The sequence below is a fragment of the Puma concolor genome, chromosome E1, assembly GCF_028749965.1.
Source record: "Puma concolor isolate L17-30 chromosome E1, mPumCon1.1.hap2, whole genome shotgun sequence".
In the NCBI taxonomy this organism is placed as follows: domain Eukaryota; kingdom Metazoa; phylum Chordata; class Mammalia; order Carnivora; family Felidae; genus Puma; species Puma concolor.
The window spans coordinates 10,724,973-10,746,610 of record NC_141680.1 but is presented as its reverse complement, the minus strand read 5'-3'; the positions used below and the strand labels follow the sequence as shown (position 1 = coordinate 10,746,610).

The window sequence follows — 21,638 nt, the reverse complement described above, 5'->3', positions numbered from 1 at the left end:
GTCGTTTTGTTTGGTCGCCAGAAGCTCACTAAGGTGTCAGTGTCACGGACAAGGGTATCAGCTTCTTCCTCCCTGTGAGCGGGAGGCCCGGACTGTCACCAGGTACCGAAAACAAAATGAATTCATGTTGACTCTTCAAACAGGGATTACATCCTGTGTGTACTTTTTTTTTTTAATTGGCTTTGATCATTTTGTTTGTGAACGTGTGTGGAGCCACTGATGCCTAAGGGACTGTGGCAGCGGAGGCCAGACTGCCTCCACTTTGGATGACAGCGTGCGGCCTGAAAATATTCGGCAGTCCCAGGCCACAAAGAGAAGCAGCCTGGAATTTGGGTCGGCGTTGCATTCACCCCCAGGGTGCACGGCCAAGCGATCGATCTGGTTTTGCTCCTCTTCTTTCTACCCCATCGCTGCTGTAAGAACAAGGGTTTCTCAAGGTCTGTGATCAGCACAATGCTGATGGAATGAAGGGTCTATGGACAGCCACCTGCCCCTTTGGGGTTGCCAGTGCCTGGATCTGCAGGGGCCCGTGGGGCACAGGGCACACGGGGGGTGTGGCGAACCGGGCTGCCCATGCAGGGCCCATGGGCCCCCTTGTCCAAGCTTCTCAAAGGCTTTGTGAACAGACGGGGGGGCGGCAGACTCACCTAGGAAATATGTAGCTTTTAATTGGGTAACTGGTTTTTTAAATTGTGTCTTGATTTGAAATCTCCCGATTTGAAGCAGCCCCAGGATTGTCCCTCTCCGGTCGGCTGACGTCCTCTTAAAGAGCAGAGAAGGCCAGGTTGACAGAACCGTCACGTCACACGAGGCGCCGGCTGAAGGTTTTGTTTTTGAGGTGCGGTCCAAAGTGTACATCCACCCGCACTGGATCCCCAGGGTGCTGTTGTAGGGGGACCGGTGTGGAGACCTGTGGGCGCGGCCACCCTTGGCCTCCTTTCCGTCTCCGAGCCGCTCGGCTAGTGTCTGGTGGTCAGGACCCGGACGACCAGCCCGGCCGTCAGCATGCCTGACGCCATCCCCAGGGCGGCCCCGCGGCGGATGGCCAGCTGTCTGGCTGACAATCTGCTGGCCGGAGCTGGAAGGGCCTGGGCCACCTCCGGAGTCCTGAAGAGGTCCAGGTGGCTCTCGGGCCTTGAATACGTTGTCAGGGTGATGCCAGGAGAGGCACCCGTGGCCACTGCGGAGGCAAACGGGAGCAGTCAGCGGCGCCGGGGGCCTGGGAGACAGCTGTGGCCTTGGAACCAGGAAGCCTGGCTGCCTTTGTTACGCTGGGTGCAATAATGTGGGAAAACACCTTAACACGCGAGCGTGACGCAGAGAGAAAGCTGCTCGTACGATCACGTGAGGCGCGTTCCCGTCTGAGCCTTGTGATGACACGCGATGGCGTGTCACTCCCACACGTGCCTTCGGAGCACATCTGAAACGCTCAGACGGTCGGACCTCACCTTCGTCTCTCGTGACGCTCTAGGCTCCCGGAGTGTTTGTCAGCTAGCTCGCTGCTGCGCTGACGACGGCAGGGCCCCGGGGGAGATGAGGTCACCGGATAAGTGAGGGCTCTGGGCTGTGGATACCCAGACCTGGCGCCCCTCACCAGCCCGGGACAGGAGGGCCCCTGCGCCTCGGGCCGAGGCCATCGCTGCATCGCAGACACGCTGGATACACACCAGAGGTGCCCGCCTGTCTGATGGGGTACAGAGAGGCAGGCAGGGGAAGTGCCCCCCCCACCAGCTGGTCCAGCCAGGCGGACCGGCCGAGACCCAGCTGCCATAGGCCGGGATGTGGCCTTCTGGCCCGGGCTGGGCTTCCGTGGTGAGCACGTGCCCTTGAGTGTGACGGGCCCACACTGGGATCATCTCACCTTTTCCAGTTGCGGGACCATCGTCGGGGGAGAGACCTAAGCTCTCAGCCTGGCTCCCTCACCCGAGGATGGGGCTACAGCTGGCTGCCTCACGAGGCTAAGGACGTGACGTGCTTCACGTGGGGCCTCTGAGTCACAGGGAGTGGTGTCGTCTTCCTGGCGCTTAGAACACCATGTTTGTGCCAAGAGGAGGGCCGGCAGCTTGGACTTGGACTTGCCCGGGACACGCAAGGAAGAGGCTGCCACTGGCATTGGGGCCCACCCGGCCGAAGCACTGCGACAACGTTACCTGAAGAGGTGACGGCTTCTGCAGGCCCGGGTCGGGGGACCGTGGCCACCGTGCTGTCAGTGCTCTGCGGCAGCAGTCCGGCATGTTTCTGGGCCTAAAAGAGCAGATTCGGGGTCTTTGAGAGTGCACCCCCCCCCTCCGTCTCTACCTTCAGACCGAGCTGTCACCGTTACTGTGTCTGAGAAGCAGGCGCGGGCCTGCCCTGTTTATTTATTTTTTTAATTTTTTTTTTCAACGTTTATTTATTTTTGGGACAGAGAGAGACAGAGCATGAACGGGGGAGGGGCAGAGGGAGAGGGAGACACAGAATCGGAAACAGGCTCCAGGCTCCGAGCCATCAGCCCAGAGCCTGACGCGGGGCTCGAACCCACGGACCGCGAGATCGTGACCTGGCTGAAGTCGGACGCTTAACCGACTGCGCCACCCAGGCGCCCCATGGCCTGCCCTGTTTAAAAAGTTCGGCCAAGGGGCACCTGGGTGGCTCAGTCAATTAAGTGTCTGATTTCGGCTCAGGTCACGATCTCACGGTTCGTGGGTTCGAGCCCTGTGTCAGGCTCTGTGCTGATGGCTCAGAGCCTGGAGCCTGTTTCCGATTCTGTGTCTCCCTCTCTCTGCCCTTCCCCTGCTCGTGCTCTATCTCTCAAAAATAAACATGAAAAAGAAAAAAAAAAAATGGCCAAGAAGATGTTGGACAGAGTGATGGTGTTCCCCCTTCCAAAGTCGGGCACACACTCTTGGGGCTCATCCGGGTTCAGACTAGTTTGAGCTCTTTGCTTTGGTTTCAAGCAGCTTGGGCTGGCCGTGGAAGCTTTTTGGTGTGTGTGCCTCTCCTTGAAATTAGACCGTATCCTGGCACTGTCTGGGGTCCAGTTACGGTGCCCGGAGATGTTGAGGCTGAGGGGGCCCCTCCGTGACCCCCCCGCCCTCCCAGCTCATCCCACAGGTCACTGCTGCTGAGGCCTGACGTGCTCTGAGCATCTCCGCACGCTCACCTCCTCTGCGGCTAGCTTCCAGTCCATCCGGGCAGTGTAGACGGCAAACGCAGCAGCTCCCAGGAGGCCGCAGGCCAGCATGCCCAGCCAGAGGCCTGGGGGAGACAAGTGACAAATGGGGACAGCGTCCTCCCAGGCCTCCCCCCACTTTCCCTCACAGTACATACCCATGATTCCCATTCTGACCACAAAGGTCAGAACAATGCCCAGCGGGAGGCCGATGACATAATACATGATCATGTTCACGACGGCTCCAAAGGCCTGCTTGCCGCTTCCTCTCAGAACTCCGCTATAGACGCACTGGGAGGGGAGGCAGAAAGGGGCGAGAGGCGGGCGTGAGCCTGACGGCAGGGATCCTGCAGCGGGCTCTCTTCTAAGCCACTCATGTCGCACGGCTTGATTTCACTCTAAGCCCAACGATGGTGCTCTTGTCCCCATCCGTGGGGAGACCGAGTCGGGGCAAGTCACTTGCCCACGGCTGCACAAGAGTAGTTGTGTCTTGAACACAACTCCAGAGGCCCCGTCTTCCCCTCCACACTAGGACTGCTTCTCTAGAAAGTCAAGGTAAAATTGGAAACCGACCACCAGCTGGCCCCGGAGGCTGGACTGACGTCACACAGAGTTGTGTTGCCTTGGCAGTGCTGCTGTGGCAAATTACTGTAGGTTAGTGACTTGGAACAAGACACGTGCACTGGTTTCTGGTCCTGGAGGTTACAAGTCTGAAATGGGTCTCACCGCCCTCTAGTCAGGGCGGGTTCCTTCTGGAGGCCCCTGCGGAGAATTTGTGTGTCTTTGCCTTTTCTGGCCTCTACAGGCCGCCCTGCATTCCCGGCCCCCAGACAGCGGTGGCATCGGTCCACCCTCTGCGGCTGTCGTGGTGTTTCCATCTCCTTCTGTCTCCCTCCCTCTCTCGCCTGTGAGAACCCTTGTGATTACTTTGGGTCATCTGGATAATTCACGATAATCTCCCCATCTCAAGATCTTTCACTTAATCACATCTACAAAGTCCCCTTTTGCCACCTGACATTCACAGGTCTGGGGATCAGGATGTGGAGATCTTTTGGGGGGGCCATCATTCTGGATACCGCACGTGGCAAACAAAGGTGTCATCTGCTCCAGATGAGACACGCAGTCCTTGCTTGCTCCTGTCCCCATAATGCTCACGGACAAGAACGACTTTGGAGAAAGCACTAACTGTTTTATTTTCCTAGGGTCATCCTCCCAGCCTGATCTCAGAGCTGATGAACTAAAGAGCGACAGGCACAGCTCATGCTTGGTCAGTGCTACTGACGAATAGCTATTTGGTATTTTCATTTTGTTAAGATAAAGGATGTGGAGCGGGGCGCCTGGGGGGCCTCAAGTCGGTTGAGCATCCGGCTCTTGGTTTTGGCTCAGGTCATGATCTCGTGGTTAGTGGGTTCAAGTCCCACACTGGGATCCGTGCTGGCAGCACAGAACCTGCTTGGGATTCTCTCTCTCTCTCCCCCTCTCCCTGCTCCTTCCCCACTCTCTCTCTCTCTCTCAAAATAAATAAGCTTAAAAAAAAAAAAGATGAAGGATGTGGAGTATTTTGTGGTTTGCTTTCACACTTTTGAGCAAAGAGGTAATGCATTCGGGATAGGAGGTGTGTGCCTCTTGAACTCTGAATATGGCATGTTTGTTTCCCATTGTTATATATTTTGACACAGAAGATATTTTTTGGTTAGAAGAAGACTTCTCCCAAATTATGATTGATGAGCTCTACAAGTATATATCTCAACAAGTATATTTCGCCCTCCAGGGGACACTTGGCAAGTGTCGGGGGATGCTTTGGGTTGTCACAACTGAGGAGTGCTAGCTGCATAGGGTTGAAGCCCTGAATGCTGTTAAACACCTTACAGGGCACAGGGCGGCCCCCTTATAACCAAGGATTCTCCATCCCGAAATGTCACAGTGCCAAGGTTGAGAAGCCCTTTAAAGCATTTTGAGTCACGGTGACAACGTCAGAGGCAAGCACCCAGGAAGGGCCAGTGGCCCCACCAGTCTGTGCGGTTGAGAAGGTTTGGGTCTGTTAGGGAGAGGCGGCGGACCGGTGTGCTAGGCAGGGATTTAACAGGGAGGCGAAACAACCGGGTGGCGGGGAGAGGGAGCTGAGCTCGATACGTTCCGCATATATTCCAAGTTGACTGCAGGCTGTGTGTGCACACAGCGGAGACCAGGGCAGGCCCCAGCCTCCCACACGTCGTGGACAATGGAGCCTGTGCACGTGGACGGAAGAGACACGCAAGAGCCCAGAAGGAAGTAAGAGCCGGGCAGACTCGAAAACAGCCCACATGCACATTCAGATCCTTCGGCAGAGAACGGAAGCCTCGCGAGCTGTCAGGTGTTTGAACACAACCTCCGACCAACAACTGCCTCAACACTGAGCTGTGTGGACAAAAGGGTGGGACCCCTAGGAAGCTAAGCCTAAGATAAGCACGGAGAAAAACCCAGAAAACAAAACTGAGTAGAGATCTTGCAGCTCCAGGCTGTAGAGGAGGCGGGATTCACAGAAATAAATAGCCCGGGCAAATTCCTAAATACAACAAGAGGCCTCAGAGAAAGGTCACACGCTTTGACGTTCTCTGGGATGGGGCTGTGCAAGGCCACACAAGAGAATTCAATCAGAGGTGCCGACAAGAAAGAAAAATGGGCATGCCCCCAATATTTGGTTAACACAAAGAATAAATAGCAGGAGAAAGTTTTAAATATTTTGAACGAAGAATAAAACGACATATCAAATTTAGTAGATGCCACTACCACAGTGCTTAGAAACGCACAGCCGTAAATGCCTATATCCGAAAAGAAGAAAGGCCTCAAATCCATACCCCACATTAAGAAACAAGGAAGAGCAAACTCTACCTAAATAAAACAGAAGGATGGGGATAATGATGACAGGGGAAATTACTGAAATCGACGACAGAAAAAAACAACAGAAAATCAACGAAACCCAAAATTTTAGGTCTTTGATAACATCCACAAAAAGGATGAACATTTGCCAAGGATTTGACCTTGGTAAAATAAGACCAAGAAAATAAGAAAGCGAAGACCCAAATGACCAAAGTCAGGTGTGAAAGAAGGGACATTACTACTGACCATACAGAAAAAGATTATAAGAAAATACTATTAGCAACTTGGTGCCAGAGAATTAGACAAATTTAGTTGAAGTAAATAAGTTACTTGAAAGACACAGATTACTGAAAGTAACTCAAGAAATAGAAAGTGAAGAGACAAATAAATAAATTGAATTAATTTAAAAATCTTCTGACAGAAACCCAGGCCCAGATGGCTTCACTGGTGAATTCTGTCCAATATTTAAAGGGGAGGGGCGCCTGGGTGGCTCATTCAGTTAAGCGTCTGACTTCGCTCAGGTCATGATCTCACGGCTCGTGGGTTCAAGTCCTGAATTGGGCTCTGTGCTGGCAGGTCAGAGCCTGGAGCCTGAAGCCTGCTTCGGATTTTGTGTCTCCCTTTCTCTCTGCCCCTCCCCCACTCGTACTCTGTCTCTCTCAAAATAAACACACATAATTTTAAAAATTAAAAAAAATAAAAATAAAATGAGGATTTGGGGGCACCTGGGTGGCTCAGTCGGTTAAGCATCCGATTTCGGCTCAGGTCACGATCCTGAGGTTCGTGAGTTCGAGCCCCCCATCAGGCCGCGTACTGACAATGCGGACCCCACTTGGGATTCTCTCCCCATCGCTCTCTCTGCCCCTCCCCCGCTTGTGCACATGCACATTCTTTCAAAATAATAAATGAATTAAAAAAATAATAAAAGGAGACTTCAGTGTTTTCTTGTTTTATGTCATGCTCTTTAAAATTCACATCATCCACATCTGCACTAAATGGGACCCTTTCCTCTGAAATGACCCATTTCAAAGGCACAGAAAACTCAGGCCCCTCTGTGTTCTGGGTTGATTCACAGAGCATGGTGCTGTTGAGCGTCTGACCAATAGGGGCATGGCTCAAAGCCTGTGGCCTCAGCTCTTGAGGAGGCATGAGGAAGGGAAAAAGATTTGTGAGTTTATGTGGGTGTAATTTTTCAGGCGTTTTTTTTGTTCTGTTTTTGTTTTTTTGCAAATCCGCATGCGTCTTTTGGCTTGTTGGAATTGCAGAAGAGAGGGGATTCATTGTTTTGAATAATAGAATTAATCCAAGCAGATACAGTGGACACTTACTACAGAGTCAGCCCTTTACATGTTTTTTAACTTTTATTTATTTTTTAATGTTTATCTTTGAGAGAGAGAGAGACAGACAGACAGAGCATGAGCAGGGGAGAGGCAGAGAGAGAGGGAGACACAGAATCTGAAGCAGGCTCCAGGTTTGGAGCTGTCAGCACAGGGCTGGACTCGGGGCTCGAACCCTCTGTGAGATCATGACCTGAGCTGAAGTCGGACACTTAACCGACGGAGCCACCCAGGCGCCCCATCCCCCTTTACATGTTTGAATGAGTTAATCCTCGCAGCCCGACGAGGCCTCAGGGAGGGGCCATGAGCATGGACTCCTACAGGGGAGTCAGGCTTCACATCAGGGCAGTACTCACACATATGGCCTCAAAGAGCTGAAAGACGGTATAAATCGGCAAGACCTTGTTCACCAGGGCAATGACTTGTCTGCGGGAGAAACCGGAAAGAACATTCACTTGGAGCATTAAGACATCACTGCATTCTTGAGACTCACACCCTCCCTGTTGTGCCTCCTCCTAAAAATGATTGGAACGGAGGTAGTTTTACCCCCCCCCCCCACAAACCTGACACTCCCAGCCCTAAGTTTCTTCATGGAGCCCTAAGCTCCAGGAGAGCCCCACAATGTTGTACTGCCTGCCCTCGGCATCCTGTCTACGGACCAGCAAGTGACGGAGGCCGTGGTCCGGGGGGAGAAGCATCAATGCTAGCTTCTTCCCAGCAAGAGCAAAGTCGAGGCTGGTCCTGCTTCCTCTGGACCTGGTGCTGAGCCAGCCAGGTGACGAATCTCTGAGGACCAGCTGCAAGCCACTCTGACATTTCCCAGAAGTCAGTGAAGAAAACTGATTACCTACTCATCATTTGTAAAAATACGCCCCAGTTTATTTTTCAGGGTGCTCAGCACGATGCCCACAACCAGCAAGGTGCCACCTGGAAGAGACCAAAGGAAGAGCATTTGCCCCCAACCCCTGGAGGAGCAGCTTAGGTCAGTGCAAGGCAGGAAGGCATAGGAAATGCCTTTCCCCCTGTGGTTCTCAAAGTGGGGTTCCGGGACCAGCAGCAACAGCATCACCTAGTAACTTGTTAGAAATGGAGGTTCTCAGGGGCACCTGGGTGGCTCCGTGCTGACAGCTCGAGCCTGGAGCCTGCTTCGGACTCTGTGTCTCCCTCTCTCTCTGCCCCTCCCCCACTCACGCTCTGTCTGTCTCTCTCAAAAATAAAGAAACAAAAAAAAAAAGAGAGAAATGGAGGTTCTCAGACCCCATCTCAGACCTACTGAATCAGAAACTCCATGGGGGGGAGGCCTGCCAATCGGATTCTAATCTTTCCAGATGATTCTGATAGTCTAAAGCCTGAGAACCACTGGTGTCCACAGCTGATCTGAATCTGTCAGCCTCAGAAAGCAGAGCCCGGGAGGAGGACACAAGATCCGTTGGTCCCGAGGGGTGGGATGGGGCAGGTCCTGAGATCCTTGGGGATGCTGGGAAGGCAAATTTGCAGAAGGCCCCTGGACATGGAGGCAGAAGTCTGGGGAGGAGGGGACTTCACAGGGTCACATGAAGGTGGAAACTGGTGACCTGTCCCTGGAGAACCCGAGAACAGCAGCAGGGAAGGAGTGCGGGACAAGAGAGGTTTGCTGGTGGGGGGGGAAGAGGAGGGAGTGGGGGAGGGGGCGGGGGGAGGGTAGGAGGGTGGCGTCAATTCAGCTGGGGCTCCTCCGGGCCAGGTATTGCAGATTTGTCCCCTGCCCCAGGCTCCAACTTCCCAAGCCCCGCCCCCACCCCCAGAGGATTCCACCCACCTGTGCAAAGCATGCCTGACTTGGCCGACCGCTTGGCTTGCACTATATCTGCAGCTCCCAGGGCCATCCCCACACGGACACAGACGGCGTTGCTGAGCCCCAGGGGAATCTGCGATCAGAGATAAGGGGCCATCAGTAGAATCAACCTCCTGCCCCTGGAAGGGGCTGGATCCTGAGCCAGGAAGAGGCTTGTGCCGGGGGCGGCGGAGGGGGCCTGGGGGAACAGCCCTCTAACCCTCCATCAGGGGGCCAGCTGGAGGACAGCAGGAAGACAGGATGGATCCCAGGAAGGCAGCGTGAGGAGAGAGGGCGTTCACAGCTGAGGTTGGGAGATGGGGTGGGGGCACCCTCAGCGAGCCCGTCAGTCCTGCCCCCACCGGCACCATCAGACATCACAGGCAGGGGCGCCTGGGTGGCTCAGTTGGTTGAGCGTCCGACTTCGGCTCAGGTCATGACCTCCCGGCTCGTGAGTTCGAGCCCCGCGTCGGGTTCTGTGCTGACAGCTCGGAGCCTGGAGCCTGCTTCCGATTCTGTGTCTCCCTCTCTCTCTGCCCCTAACCCACTCACATTCTGTCTCTGTCTCTCTCAAAAATAAATAAACATTAAAAAAAAAAATTAAAAAACAAATCACAGGCAGACTGGCCCTGCAACCAGAATCAATGTGTTGCCAAAACCTCGTAAGTAAGTGCATTTTTAAGAGTTGAATGTGGTCTTAAGTATGCCAGAAAAGCTCCCTGTTAGAAAAAACAAAATTCTGGGAAAACCCTTTGTAAAATTAAGCACCTTATACCTTAGTGCTGTAAGTGTAGACTTTTGTGAATCATTTCCTTAAACTCAGAGTGCATGTCCCCAAAGGGTCGCAGTCTGCATGTCCCCAGGAAGCTGGCAGAGGCATACGCAGTAACATGGGACAACTCATGTCTCTGTAAGAAGAGGAGGGAGCTATGGGGCTGTGGGGGGCTGGGGGACAGCAGTGAACCCCCAGCCAGGGACACGGTCACCGAGCTCTCGCTGACTCGGGTTTGCAGGAATGTGGGCCTGCTGCTAAACGGAATGTCCCGTTTTCCAAGAAAATGCAACACTTCAGATTATGATGTGAAATATTCCCGTTTTTAAGTGGCACTAATTAATTTAAAAATTCTAACATCATGGGAGTTCAGTATTACTCTCGGTGGAGCAGCTGGGGGCCACCTGTGTGTGTCTGGCAGGGCCCGGACCTAATGGGCACAAGGAGGTCATCTGAGAGAGAGATGGCCTTTAGGGGGACAGCCTGCCCCTCTTCTGTGACACCCCAGGCTGTCAGCGGGGCCTGGCCGGCATGGAGGGCGTGCAGAAGGTACCGCCATAAGATACTCGCCATGTAGACTGCGGTGGCCAATTCGTAGATGATGGCCTGGCCGGAGAGGTCCAGTACGCTGAGCAGGCCTGCGGAAGAGACACACGGTGAGCTCACGGACACGGAACAGGACTCCCCTCTGCTTTGGAGGCCAAGGGGCAAATGACTTCCAAGGGCAGCTTTGCAACAGAAAACGTTCCCGTTTGGCCTTCAGCCTGGCAGGAAAATCCCACCCAGCTGTGGTGGAATTTCTTACGGGCTGTTCGTTCCCGGTATGGTTTCACTTTCAAGTTGAAAGTCCTTGGTGTACATGGCATATGGAGAGAAAAGAGACCTGGACCAAGATCAGGAGACCCCAGTTTGGGTCCCAGCGCTGCCACTGGGACTCCGGGCAGTCTCTTGTTCTTGGGGCTCAGTTTACCTATCTGTAAATGAGGGGCAAGGGTTGGACCAGGTGCTCTCTCAGGGCCATTCTCTCACAGGGCCTTGTGATTCCTGGGCTGCGTGGACTCTGCACGGGGTGCTCCGGGGAGCACAGGCGTGTCAGGTGAGAGCCCCCCACGCCTGCCTGGCCCCTGCACGCTCACACCCACGTTCGTTCCGTCCCTCGCTTCCCCCACTGACTCCAACACCTGCCCAGGACCAGGCCCAGAGCCATGCTGGGTTCCTGACATGAAAAGCCCAGGCCTACCTTCTGGGAGCGCACAACCTGGAGAGAGCAACAGCCCCGACCTGGCCGAGGCCGCCAAACCACCCATCCGGAGAGGGGGCTTCCGGGCTGCCCACACGGTTCCCCGAGCCGCGCTCCTCTACATACCCATGAGGAAGCTCCCGATCTCGTAGGCCCACCACTCCATGCACACCATGAGCATGCTGGGAACAGCCAGAGAGAAGAAGGGGCCCCAGTCCTGCAGGCACTGGCCGGACCAGCCTAGGAACAGAAGCCCCGCTGGAGCGCGGCGCAGGGAGCCCATCGCGCACGCGCGCCCACTGCCCGGAGCCCCTGCCCGCCCTTGGCTCCGCCCACTCCCGGGCTCAGCTCCGCAAGCCCAGGCCTCCTGTGTTTTGCCCAAGGTGCACCACGGGGTGGCTCGGGATGGGAGCCTCAGGCGTGGGTGAAGGTCGCCCGCTCCACCCGTGACACCACGAGATCTTGGGCAACTACCCTGCTCTTTCTGGCCTCCATTCCCTCCTCTGAAAATCTGAGTTCTTTGCCCAGACGCCCCAGAGGGGTTGCTGGGAGGATGGCATGAGGTCAAGGTCAAAGGATTGGATTCTCGGGGCAGATAGGGCCGTGCGGACAGGGAGAGCAGAGTGGCCATACAGGACTCCCTGCCCTGTGAATGAGGCCCCGTCCGGAGGGGCTGGTCCACAAATGCCCGAAAGCGGACCCCGAAATCTATAGAGTTAGCTTTCAGGAGGCAGGAAAGCTCAGAACCGGGAGTACATGGGCACGGGTTCGAGTCCAGCCCCACCGGGCGCCGCCTCTGGCGTTTTGAGCAAATTGTTTACCCTCACTCCATCTCCTCCAGGTAAGTAAAATGGGGATTATAAGGTGGTGTGGAGTAACCGGGGATCGGAAATGTCGAGCACTCGGCCCACTGCTGACACCTAGGGTTTTACCTGCGATCAGGGAGCTGGCCAGAGAGCCCCCTGGGGGCTGTCCCCAGCAGGGCTCTGCACCGTATCACATTGGATGGGGGGCACCTGGGCCTTTGGGGGTAGGGGTGCTGAGGGGTAGAGCAAAGGGGAAGGAGCCCCTGAAGGGAAGTGGAGGCAAGCCCGAGACAAGGCTCCTCCAAAGGGGCTCCCACCGGGCCTTCGTCCACCTGCCAAGTGAACACCCCATGCCCGAGCCGGGGTCCTGCCTGCTGCTGATCTGCTCAGCCCCCCAAAGGCAGGGTGGCCCCCACACCTGCCCACGTCTCCAGGTGTAGCTTCTTCAGCACAATGTAGAGAAAGAGGAAGATGGTCTGCAGGATGTGGGAGATAGTGTTGGCGTAAGCAGAGCCCCTGGGAAAGGAGAGAGAGCTGAGCTGGGGCCAGGGGCCGACTCTGGCCCTGGGGGCAGGGGACTTCTCCCCTGAAGCCAGCATGGAAGGGAAGGGGGCCCAGGCATGGGCAGCCAGCACCCCCATCCAGAGATCAGCCACACCCAGGAACCTTAGTACAGTGTCCCTGAGTCCCCCTGCCAGGTCCCAACGCTCGGCCTCTCCTGGGGGGCTGGGGCAGGGATGAGGAGGGCTCCTCTCCTTGTCTCCTTGGTGGGGAGTCCCCCAGAACTTGAGGGACCAGCAGGGCCCCCAATTCCTCATGACACCCCACTTCTGGATGGCAGGGGCAGCCTCTGCCCTTTTGGCAAGGCAGGGATGGCAACTGACCTGCCCCCGTCAGGGGTGGGGTGCCTGGTGGGCCCCTGCAGCCCAGTGGTCCCGGTGCTCACCTGACCCCCAGGCTCAGCACAGAAACCAGGATGTAGTTGCCCAAGCCATTGATACAGTTGCCCACAATGCCACTGAGGACTTGGGGCCAGACGATTCCCTGAAATAAACAAACACTGGCCTTGCTGGGGCGGGGGGCAGGGCCAGGGGGTGTGGACAAGCCCGGGGACGTCCAGGGGTTGGCAAGAGGCTGGGGACACGCGGCTCCTTACTGGGCCTTGGTCAGTAGGTTCACAGAGGGTGCCGAAAGGGGAAAAGCCCCAGCCACCCCTTCTCGCTGGAATGGGGCAGTGTGTTGGGGCAGGGGTCGCCCTCTGGCCAGGGACCTGTACCTGATTTTGCAAATATTTTGCCAGCAGGCCGTAAAGAAAAAACGCCTGTGTAAAATAAAAACAAAAAACCAGACACACACATAAACAACGACTACCAAAAAAGCAAAACAAACAAGCACATGATGAACATCAGGAGGTATTTCCCTGGTACCTGAGTGAGGGGCAGTTATTTCATCCAAATAGGTCTGGGACCCCAAGAAGCCCACTTAGCATCTCAGGTGCACTCTGGCCCTGCCTATGGGGAGAGGCCCCCTCAAGGCTCGGGCTCCACCGCAGACGAGATACGCAAGCAGCGCTGGCTCTCACAAGGCTTGTGTAAGAGGCCCAGCGCCTAACAGGCCTCCTTGCTGCCGGCTCGGACCTTGCATCAGCTCAGGAAGGCCACCCAGGGGCCCGTGCACAGAAGGGCCCATCAGAGTCCAAATCCACGGGTTGTGACTGCCCTTGAGCCTGGCTCTGGCTGCTGGAACCAAGAATCTGGAGGGAGAGGCCTTGGGCTGGGCAGGGAGATGGGGACCCAGCAGTGTGGCCACCGGTAGGCCCTGCTGAGGGGGTTCAAGCCCCCGTGGGGTGGCAGGACCTTTCCTGTCCGTGGAGGACAGAGAGGGCCTGCGTGTCAGTGTGTGCGTGTTAGGGGTGCTGCCCCTGCCCTTTCTGTCCTCTGCCAAAGCCTGGCCCAGGGCCTGCGCCCTGCTACCCCACCCCTTCCCTTTGCTTCCCTTTGCTTCCCTTTCCCTTCTGCTTCTCCTCAGTATAGCACGGGGCTTAAGAGCACGAGCTGGAACAGACTGCCTGCGTCCAAGGGTTGGCTCTGCCTTTTACGAGCTGTGCGATCTTAGGCAGGTCACTTAACCTCTCTGTGCCTCAATTTCCTCATCTATAACGGGGATGATAATGTGTGTATGCTATGTATCCATATATATTTAAAGTTAATATCAGAAAATGCCTATAAAACAGTATATGGCCCATTTAAGCATTCCAAATGTTAGGTAAGCGTTATGTAAATCCTGTTTGTCATTTTTATTATTACTTGACTGGTAAGTTTTACAGCCGCATTTTAAGGCAAGGACTTGCTTTAGTTGGTAAAGGCGTTGCCACAGTTTTGACGCTCTAGGAGGTTTCTCCCCTGACCCAGCCCCGGTGGCCCTGTTTGGCAAGATACCATCACCTTGGTCTGAAGGGCTGAAGTGTGTGCTCTAGCAAACCCTTGGAGGAGACAGACTGGCCTTTGCAGGTGGTTTCCATAATACAACGGAAATCTGGACCTGACCAGACCCCAGAGGGGTCATGGCACTGGCCTCTCAGGCAGGCGGGTGCGGCCGGGGTTCCTCCTGCCAGGCCTTGGCGTGCTTTAAAGCACCCCACCTTCACCCTTCCCTGATCGGTCCTCCAGCACCCCACCCCCTGGTGTCATAGAGGGTAAAGGGGAGCTGTTGTTCCAAAGACGCAACACTGCCAGCTAGTGACACGTGTCACTGAGTCAAGAAATCAAATAGAGTAGCAATGGATTCCAGAGCAGACATACAGGCCACGGGGTCAGGTGAGAAATCTCAGAAACTGACCTGACTAGATGCATTGCTTAGCTGGGATTTAACAAATTAGTGGAGAAAGGGGAGAACAGGCAATAATTAGTCTTAGTTATAAGTGTGTTAGGTAGATTAGAATCTTAAGTGTAAAAATAAAAGCCACGAGAGGGCTCAAAGAAAATATGGGCAAAATGTTTATATAATCTTGCAATGGGTTAAGTGGTTTTAAGTTCATCAAAGACTTCATAAAGAATGGGATTTATGGGTCTGTTACATATACATTAAAAATTCCTGGGGCGCCTGGGTGGCGCAGTCGGTTAAGCGTCCGACTTCAGCCAGGTCACGATCTCGCGGTCCGTGAGTTCGAGCCCCGCGTCGGGCTCTGGGCTGATGGCTCGGAGCCTGGAGCCTGTTTCCGATTCTGTGTCTTCCTCTCTCTCTGCCCCTCCCCCGTTCATGCTCTGTCTCTCTCTGTCCCAAAAATAAAATAAAAAACGTTGAAAAAAAAATTTTTTTTAAAATAAAAATTAAAAAAAAAAAATTCCTGAGGTCAAGGGGCGCCTGGGGGGCTCAGTCGGATAAACATCAGATTCTTGGTTTCCGCCCCGGGGCATGATCTCACGGTTCATGGGTTCGAGCCCCACATGGGGCTCTGAGCTGACCGTGTGGCGCCTCCTCGGGATTCTGTCTCTGCCCCTGCCCTGCTTGCTCTGTCTCTCTCAAATAAATAAACTTAAAAAAAATTGTTTTTTTAATTCTTTAGGTCAAAAATATCAAAAAATTAGAAGGCAAGTGACCAACTTTAAAAAAAAATTAACAGGCAAAGGGTTAAGATACTAGTTAACAAGAGTTATAATAATTAGGAAAAGATTAACCCACTAAAAAAGGGTCTGGACAGTTCTCAGAAGAAAAACAAAATGATGAAAAAAATACATGAAAAAAAGGTTCATTAGCAATAACACGCATTTGAAAACTGTTTCTAGTTGGGAAAAAATTAAAAAAAAATTTTTTTTTCTAATGTTTCTATTTGAGAGAGAGAGAAACAGAGCAAGTGAGGGAGGGGCAGGGAGAGGGAGACACAGAACCTGAAGCAGGCTCCAGGTTCCAAGCTGTCAGCAAAGAGCCCCACGTGGGGTTTGAATCCACGAATGTGAGATCACGACCTGAGCCGAAGTCAGACATTCAACCAACTGAGCCACCCAAGCGCCCCGCGAAAAATATTTGAATAATAGTACACTGACAAGAGTGTTGCTAGTGGGGATAAAATCTGTACAAGTTGGTATCAGAAGCCATTGACAGAACAACACCAATTCCCATGATGCGCCTGAAGGGAATCGTTACAGATACAAAGACTTTTCTATAAGGACGCTTAGCACGATCTTCTTTCCGCTAGTGAATATTGGAAACAACCTGAATACCTGACAAATTAGGATTGGCTGATAAATCATGACACTGTAGGATAGTGCATAGCCTCCGAAATGGATACTGTGGGAGGCTATTTAATCGTATCGAGAGACTAATATCAGGGGAAAAGCAGGTAATAACACAATATTACGCACACTGACCCTCTTTCAAACCGTACACGTGTATGTGTGTTTGAACCCACGCGTCCACGCGCAGAAATAATCCTGGGAAGGGATCTGACCCTAGAGTCTCTCTGGGTGGCAGGATTAGAAGCGATTAAAATGTTTTCTTTCCCACGCTTCCCACAATTTCTCCAGTGAATGGTTTTCTCATCAAAAAACATGCCATGCTACGTCTTGAAAGTCCAATCTGCGTGGACGGAATGGGACTGCAATTCTGCTGTCCCTTCGGCCAGCCTCAGCGGCACAGCGGAAAGTCGCTGCGGGCTCACGGGCTTCCCCAGCACGTGGCGCGGCAAAGAGAAAGCCGGGGTTTAGGGGGGTGGAAGTCCACCGTCCTCCCAGCTCCGTGGACAGTGACACTTACCGGAAGTGCCGGGATGAAAATGAGCACGTACTCTTGAGTTAACCTGCGAAGGAAACAGAAGCTCCGGAACTGACCAGGCTGTGCCCGGGGCACCTGGGTGGCTCAGTTGGTTAAACGTCCAACTCTTGGTTTCAGCTCAGGTCATGGTCTCACAGTTTGTGAGTTCGAGCCCCGTGTGGGGGCTCCATGCTGACAGTGTGGAGCCTGCTTGGGATTCTTTCTCTCTGCCCCCTCCTGTGCTCTCTTCTCTCCCTCTCTCTCTCAAAATAAATAATAAATAGAAATAAACTTAAAAAAAATAAGCAAATGACTTGCCCATCCTATAAAATGAACACACTATTTCCACGAGGGGACATTTCTAAGATTACTAATAAACGGTGTGATTCATCTGAACTTGGTTCAGCCCTTCTGTCTCTTTTTTGGAAGACGGTGTAGTGCACACTTCAAGTCTCCAAAAGCATCTGGGAAGCCCCAGCTACCTGCTGGGACAGGCAAATCCCATCCATTTTTCTGCCTTTCCTCCTGAATGAAAACTGGCCCTGTATCCTCCCCCTGCTGGTCACAGCTGGAATCGCATGCCGGGCGGGAGAGTCCAAAAACCAAGAACCTTCCCCATATGAGCTGCACTTGTGACGGCTTGTGACCCAGAGAAGCACGGGGGCCTAGGGCATGGCTTCTTTGGCAGCATGGTTGGGGGGGGAGGGGTGGGGTCCCTCCCCGGGTTCCCGGCAGAAGCCAAGCAGTACCTGGACACGGCTGGGTCCTGCCTGAAGAGAAGCAGGATGTTGTGGGTGTTGAGGAAGAGTGCCCAGCAGGGGAGGCAGCAGAGAAGCATCACCAGGGTGCTCCTTTGCAGGATGACCCCCACGTGCTTCTTGTTGGGGCTCCCGAAGCTCTGCAAAAGAGCCCATCCCTGGGTCAAGCTGCTCACACCTTCAGTACCTTCCGTCTGTCCCCTGGGTGAGCCCAGCCAGGGCATCAACCTCCTAGCCAGTGCTGGTGCCGTGGGGACAGACCCAGGACACGACAGGCACCCGTCAACACCTCGGTAGCAGGCATTTGGCCCCCTTTGATCGCAGCATGGTTGGGGGGGGGGGCCGGCGGGGGGGGGGGGCTTCCTCTGCAGGGGCTCAGCCCGCTGGTAGAATCATAATAGCGGTTATTTGCTGAGCACTAGCTCCACGCCAGGCTCTGTCTACCCGTTGTCCTTGGTTCTTCAAAAGCGCCTAAGTAGGAAGGCGTTGTTCTCAGGGAAGCTCCGAGAGCATTGTCAAGTCTCCATGCTGGTAAGTGGCAGCCAGGACCAAGCCCAGGTCCCTGGGCCCACTGTGAGTCCAGACCCCCCCACCCCCCAGGAAAGCTGAGTCCCGCTGGGCTGTGGCACCCCCACCCCCCACCCCGGGGGCAGGAGGGTCTGCTCTGTGCACCCTCAGCATTTGACACGTGAGGTCAGGGAACTGCTTCTGGCCCATTCCCTCCATGGCTCTCTAGCCCGTCTGCTCAGACTCTTTCAAAATGAAGGGTCTAATTCCCTGATGGCACACAATCCTTGCAGGCAGGCCGGGACCAGCCGTGCCCCTCCGCCCCCCGCCTGTTTGATGGGCACCCCATCGCCCGACTCCAAAAGGCACACCTACCTGGGACATCAAGGTGTCACAGGCTGAGGACAAGCCTATTCCTATGGAAACTCCACAGACATTGACAAACTGGAGCCACACACAGGAGAAAACACAGGGCTTGTCAGGGCCCAAGGAGGGGACCCTGGGAGGGGACCCTCCATCTGGGGGAGGCCACCCACCAGCAGCTCTGACCTGCAGCTGAGTCAGAGACACTGCCCCCTCCTGGCCAGGCCCGGCCTGCGTGTGCCGTGTGCCGTTGGGCGAGGCCCCCCAGGTCCCAGCTCTGAATGCAGCTGTCAGCCCTCGTGCTGTCTTCTGGGGGCGGAACGGAGCAGGGAGCTATACTCACGGCCACCGAGAGGGTCACTGACGCCAGCTCCACCTTGCCCAGGTGCCCACAAAACACCGAGCTCACAATGTGGATCATGAAGGTCAGCACCTGGAACAAGAACTACAGAAAAGCAGCCAGGCTCAAGGGCCCTGTACAGCCCAGCCCCACACAGAGGCTTCTCCAGGTCCTGCGGGGGGCCTCACACCAGAAACCCTGCAAATGAAACAAAACAAAACAGAAAACCACAAGGCCCTGGGGCCAATCCCCCGCCCCAAGGAAGCTGGCATTGTGGCTGAGCCAGACACAGCGATCGGGGCTGGAAGTCAGGTGACCCGAGTCTTGCTCCCGTCCTGGCGTCAGCAGCTGTGTTAACCTCTGTGGTTAACCTCCAGGCTCCGGTTTCCCTGCCTGAAAGTGCAGGAATGCACAAGAAGCACTCAGCAACACACAGAGCCTGGAGCCCAGAGAGCTTGATTCAAGCATCCAACACTCTACCGATGTTATCATCATTTGGTCAGGTCACATACACGCAAAAAGGTAGGCGTGGAATAAAATACACCCAAATCTTGGCAGTGGCTATGTCCTGGTTGGGGGAGTAGATGACTGACTTTCTTCTTTCTCTGAATCATTTCTTAAACGTTCGCTTATTTTTGAGAGACAGAGTGCGAGCGGGGGAGGGGCAGAGAAGGAGGGAGACACAGAATCCAAAGCAGCTTCCAGGCCCCGAGCTGGTAGCACGGAGCCCGATGCGGGGCTTGAACTCCCGAACCGTGCGATCACAACCCGAGCCGAAGTCGGACGCTTGGCTGACTGAGCCACACAGGCGCCCCGCATTGTATCTGCAGCTTTTATGGGGTGCCCATATTGATTCGTCTTTGTGGTCAGAAAAAAAAAAAAAAAGGGTAGCTAAAGCAATTTTCCCGTGGGACATAAAATGGGCAGAGGCTCCCTTCTTCCCCCTGTAGCAGAGGCCCCCGGACTCCTGCATGAATGGGTCTCATTCGTCACCCTAGGGATTTTAGCCCAGCCTTCCCATTTGTTTCCTAAGGAGGACACACCTGTCCCTCCTTGAGTGGGGCTGCTGAGCGAGGTCAGGCCCCACTGGCACACCATGCACCTGTCCAGGGACGGCTGTCCTGTAGTCACCTGCTGTGGGCGGTGACCTCGGGTGCAGTCTGGACATGGTCAATGTGGGCAGTTCCTGGGGACAGGTGTGAGCGGCTCCTGGCGTAGCCCTGTCACACCTGGACGGCAGCTGCCGCCAGCCTTACTGCCTGCCCCTCACATCGTCTACTTACCAGGGGTCCGGAAAGGGCAAAGAGCGTCCACACCTCGGCCCCAAAGCCGACAGGGACCAGCCTGCGGAGGGCAGGGCAACAGCCCCCTCGGTCTGGGGTGACCGTGTCCCGAACGCTGTCCAGTTCAAGACTGGGCTGCCGGCCACCCTGCATGCCTGAGCGCTCCTGCAGCCAGCCTTGCCCAGCCAAGCCCATGCTACTTTGCAGCCTGGCTAATGAGTAAGGGGCAGGAGGAGGGGCCGCTGCGGCAGCCTATCACACAAGCCCAGCGTCCCTGGGTTCTGCCACCAGAGGGGGACAGGATAGAGTCCTGGGCACCTGGGAGTCACCCACGCTGCTGCCTGTGGGGGCCTTGTGTCCGCAGTCCCAGGGCGGTCCCAGGGCGGTCAGCTGCAAAGCCCCGGGAGGAGGAGGTTTGGGACAGTGTGGGGGCACACGGGGCCCGGATGGGCTGCGCTGAGGCACTGGGCATGCTACCCCTCGGCATGATGGTGCCCGTGATGACTCCCATTTCACAGATGAAACAGTGGAGACTCGGAAAGGCAGGGAGCAGAACCTGGATTCCGTCCAGGTGGGCAGCGTCCAGAGCTCTGCCCCGGGAGTCATATGGTGGGAGGGGGCAGTGGCCTGGAGCCAGGAGCTAGGATACCTGGGGAGGGACCCCCAGCCCTGCCTCTGCCCACCATCCCTTTGGGCAGCATCCCCGAGACCCAGGGTGACCCCACTTGGGCAAACCGCTCACCCCTCTCGCCCTCCATTTTTTTCCAGTTTCCTCTCTGGCCCGACCAGTTCACCTTCTTTCTCTTCCACGCAGGGGTGGCCTACGACCTACCAAGGACAGGCAGGGCAGACCAGACCATGGGAGGCTCATAACTACCACCGTACTTGGCCCAGTCCTGGATCAGGCTTCGGGATGTGCGAGCTGCACAGAGGGAGGGAGGGAGGGAGAAGCAGACCCCCCCCCCGCCCCCCGCCAAAGGAGAGGAGTGAGGATGAAAACAAACCAAAGAAGTGCATTCCAACCCACATCTCACACACCCTGTGCACTCGCTGCTCCCCACATGCACTCACAGACCTGGTCTTCGCGCAGAATCCCAAATGCTCCCCTGGCTTGTGCACCTGCTGCGTGATGGATATTCCTTCCCTCATTCTGTCGAGCTCCTAGCGCAAATTTCTACAACCTGCACACTAAACAGTAAAGTTAGCTGCCACGGACAAAGGGGAAAGAGAAGACGTTTTATTACCATTGTAATTATTAGGATACGACCCAAAAAAGGCAGGGCAACGGGTAAAAGCCACAACGCCCTAGTAATAAGCTCATCACCAGTATTTATGATGTTGATCCTCCAGTGCCTTTTCCAGTTCTCCTCACCTTTGGCCCCTTCTTGGCTGGTTTGGCTTCCGCTTCTGAGAGGGCGGCCAAAAACCTTCCTTCAGGGCCCCTGGGCCTCAGGAGTCTCTTCTGACACCCGCTGTCCCCAGACAGGGAGCCATGTGGCGGGAGCAGTGACCCCACCAGCCTAAGTCCACTGCCTTACTCCTGCAGCCGCGAAGTGACTTCTGTGGTCAGAATCCATGTTTTGTGGGAGTCCCCAGCGGTGGGGGTGGGGGTGCCCTCCGTGAACCCCGCGGGTGTGGGGCAGGCAAGCAAATCTAAATC

The 21,638-nt window shown here is 55.0% G+C and overlaps 1 protein-coding gene across 1 annotated transcript; it reads right to left on the bottom strand.

Moving 5' to 3' along the window:
- Window positions 1-648: 648 nt before the first annotated feature.
- Window positions 649-21,515, bottom strand: LOC112857059 (multidrug and toxin extrusion protein 2-like). The gene is made up of 19 exons (XM_086686152.1): window positions 21,351-21,515; window positions 21,054-21,166; window positions 19,979-20,806; window positions 18,699-18,800; window positions 18,368-18,436; window positions 17,477-17,625; window positions 16,731-16,773; window positions 13,255-13,299; window positions 12,925-13,022; window positions 12,397-12,494; window positions 11,299-11,412; window positions 10,455-10,570; window positions 9,146-9,254; window positions 8,199-8,274; window positions 7,704-7,773; window positions 3,310-3,442; window positions 3,143-3,237; window positions 2,151-2,244; window positions 649-1,180 (listed from the first exon to the last, which is right to left on the bottom strand). The coding sequence occupies exons 3-19, from the start codon at window positions 20,171-20,173 to the stop codon at window positions 960-962; spliced, it is 1,827 nt and encodes a 608-aa protein (XP_086542278.1). The 5' UTR covers window positions 20,174-20,806; window positions 21,054-21,166; window positions 21,351-21,515; the 3' UTR covers window positions 649-959.
- Window positions 21,516-21,638: the final 123 nt, after the last annotated feature.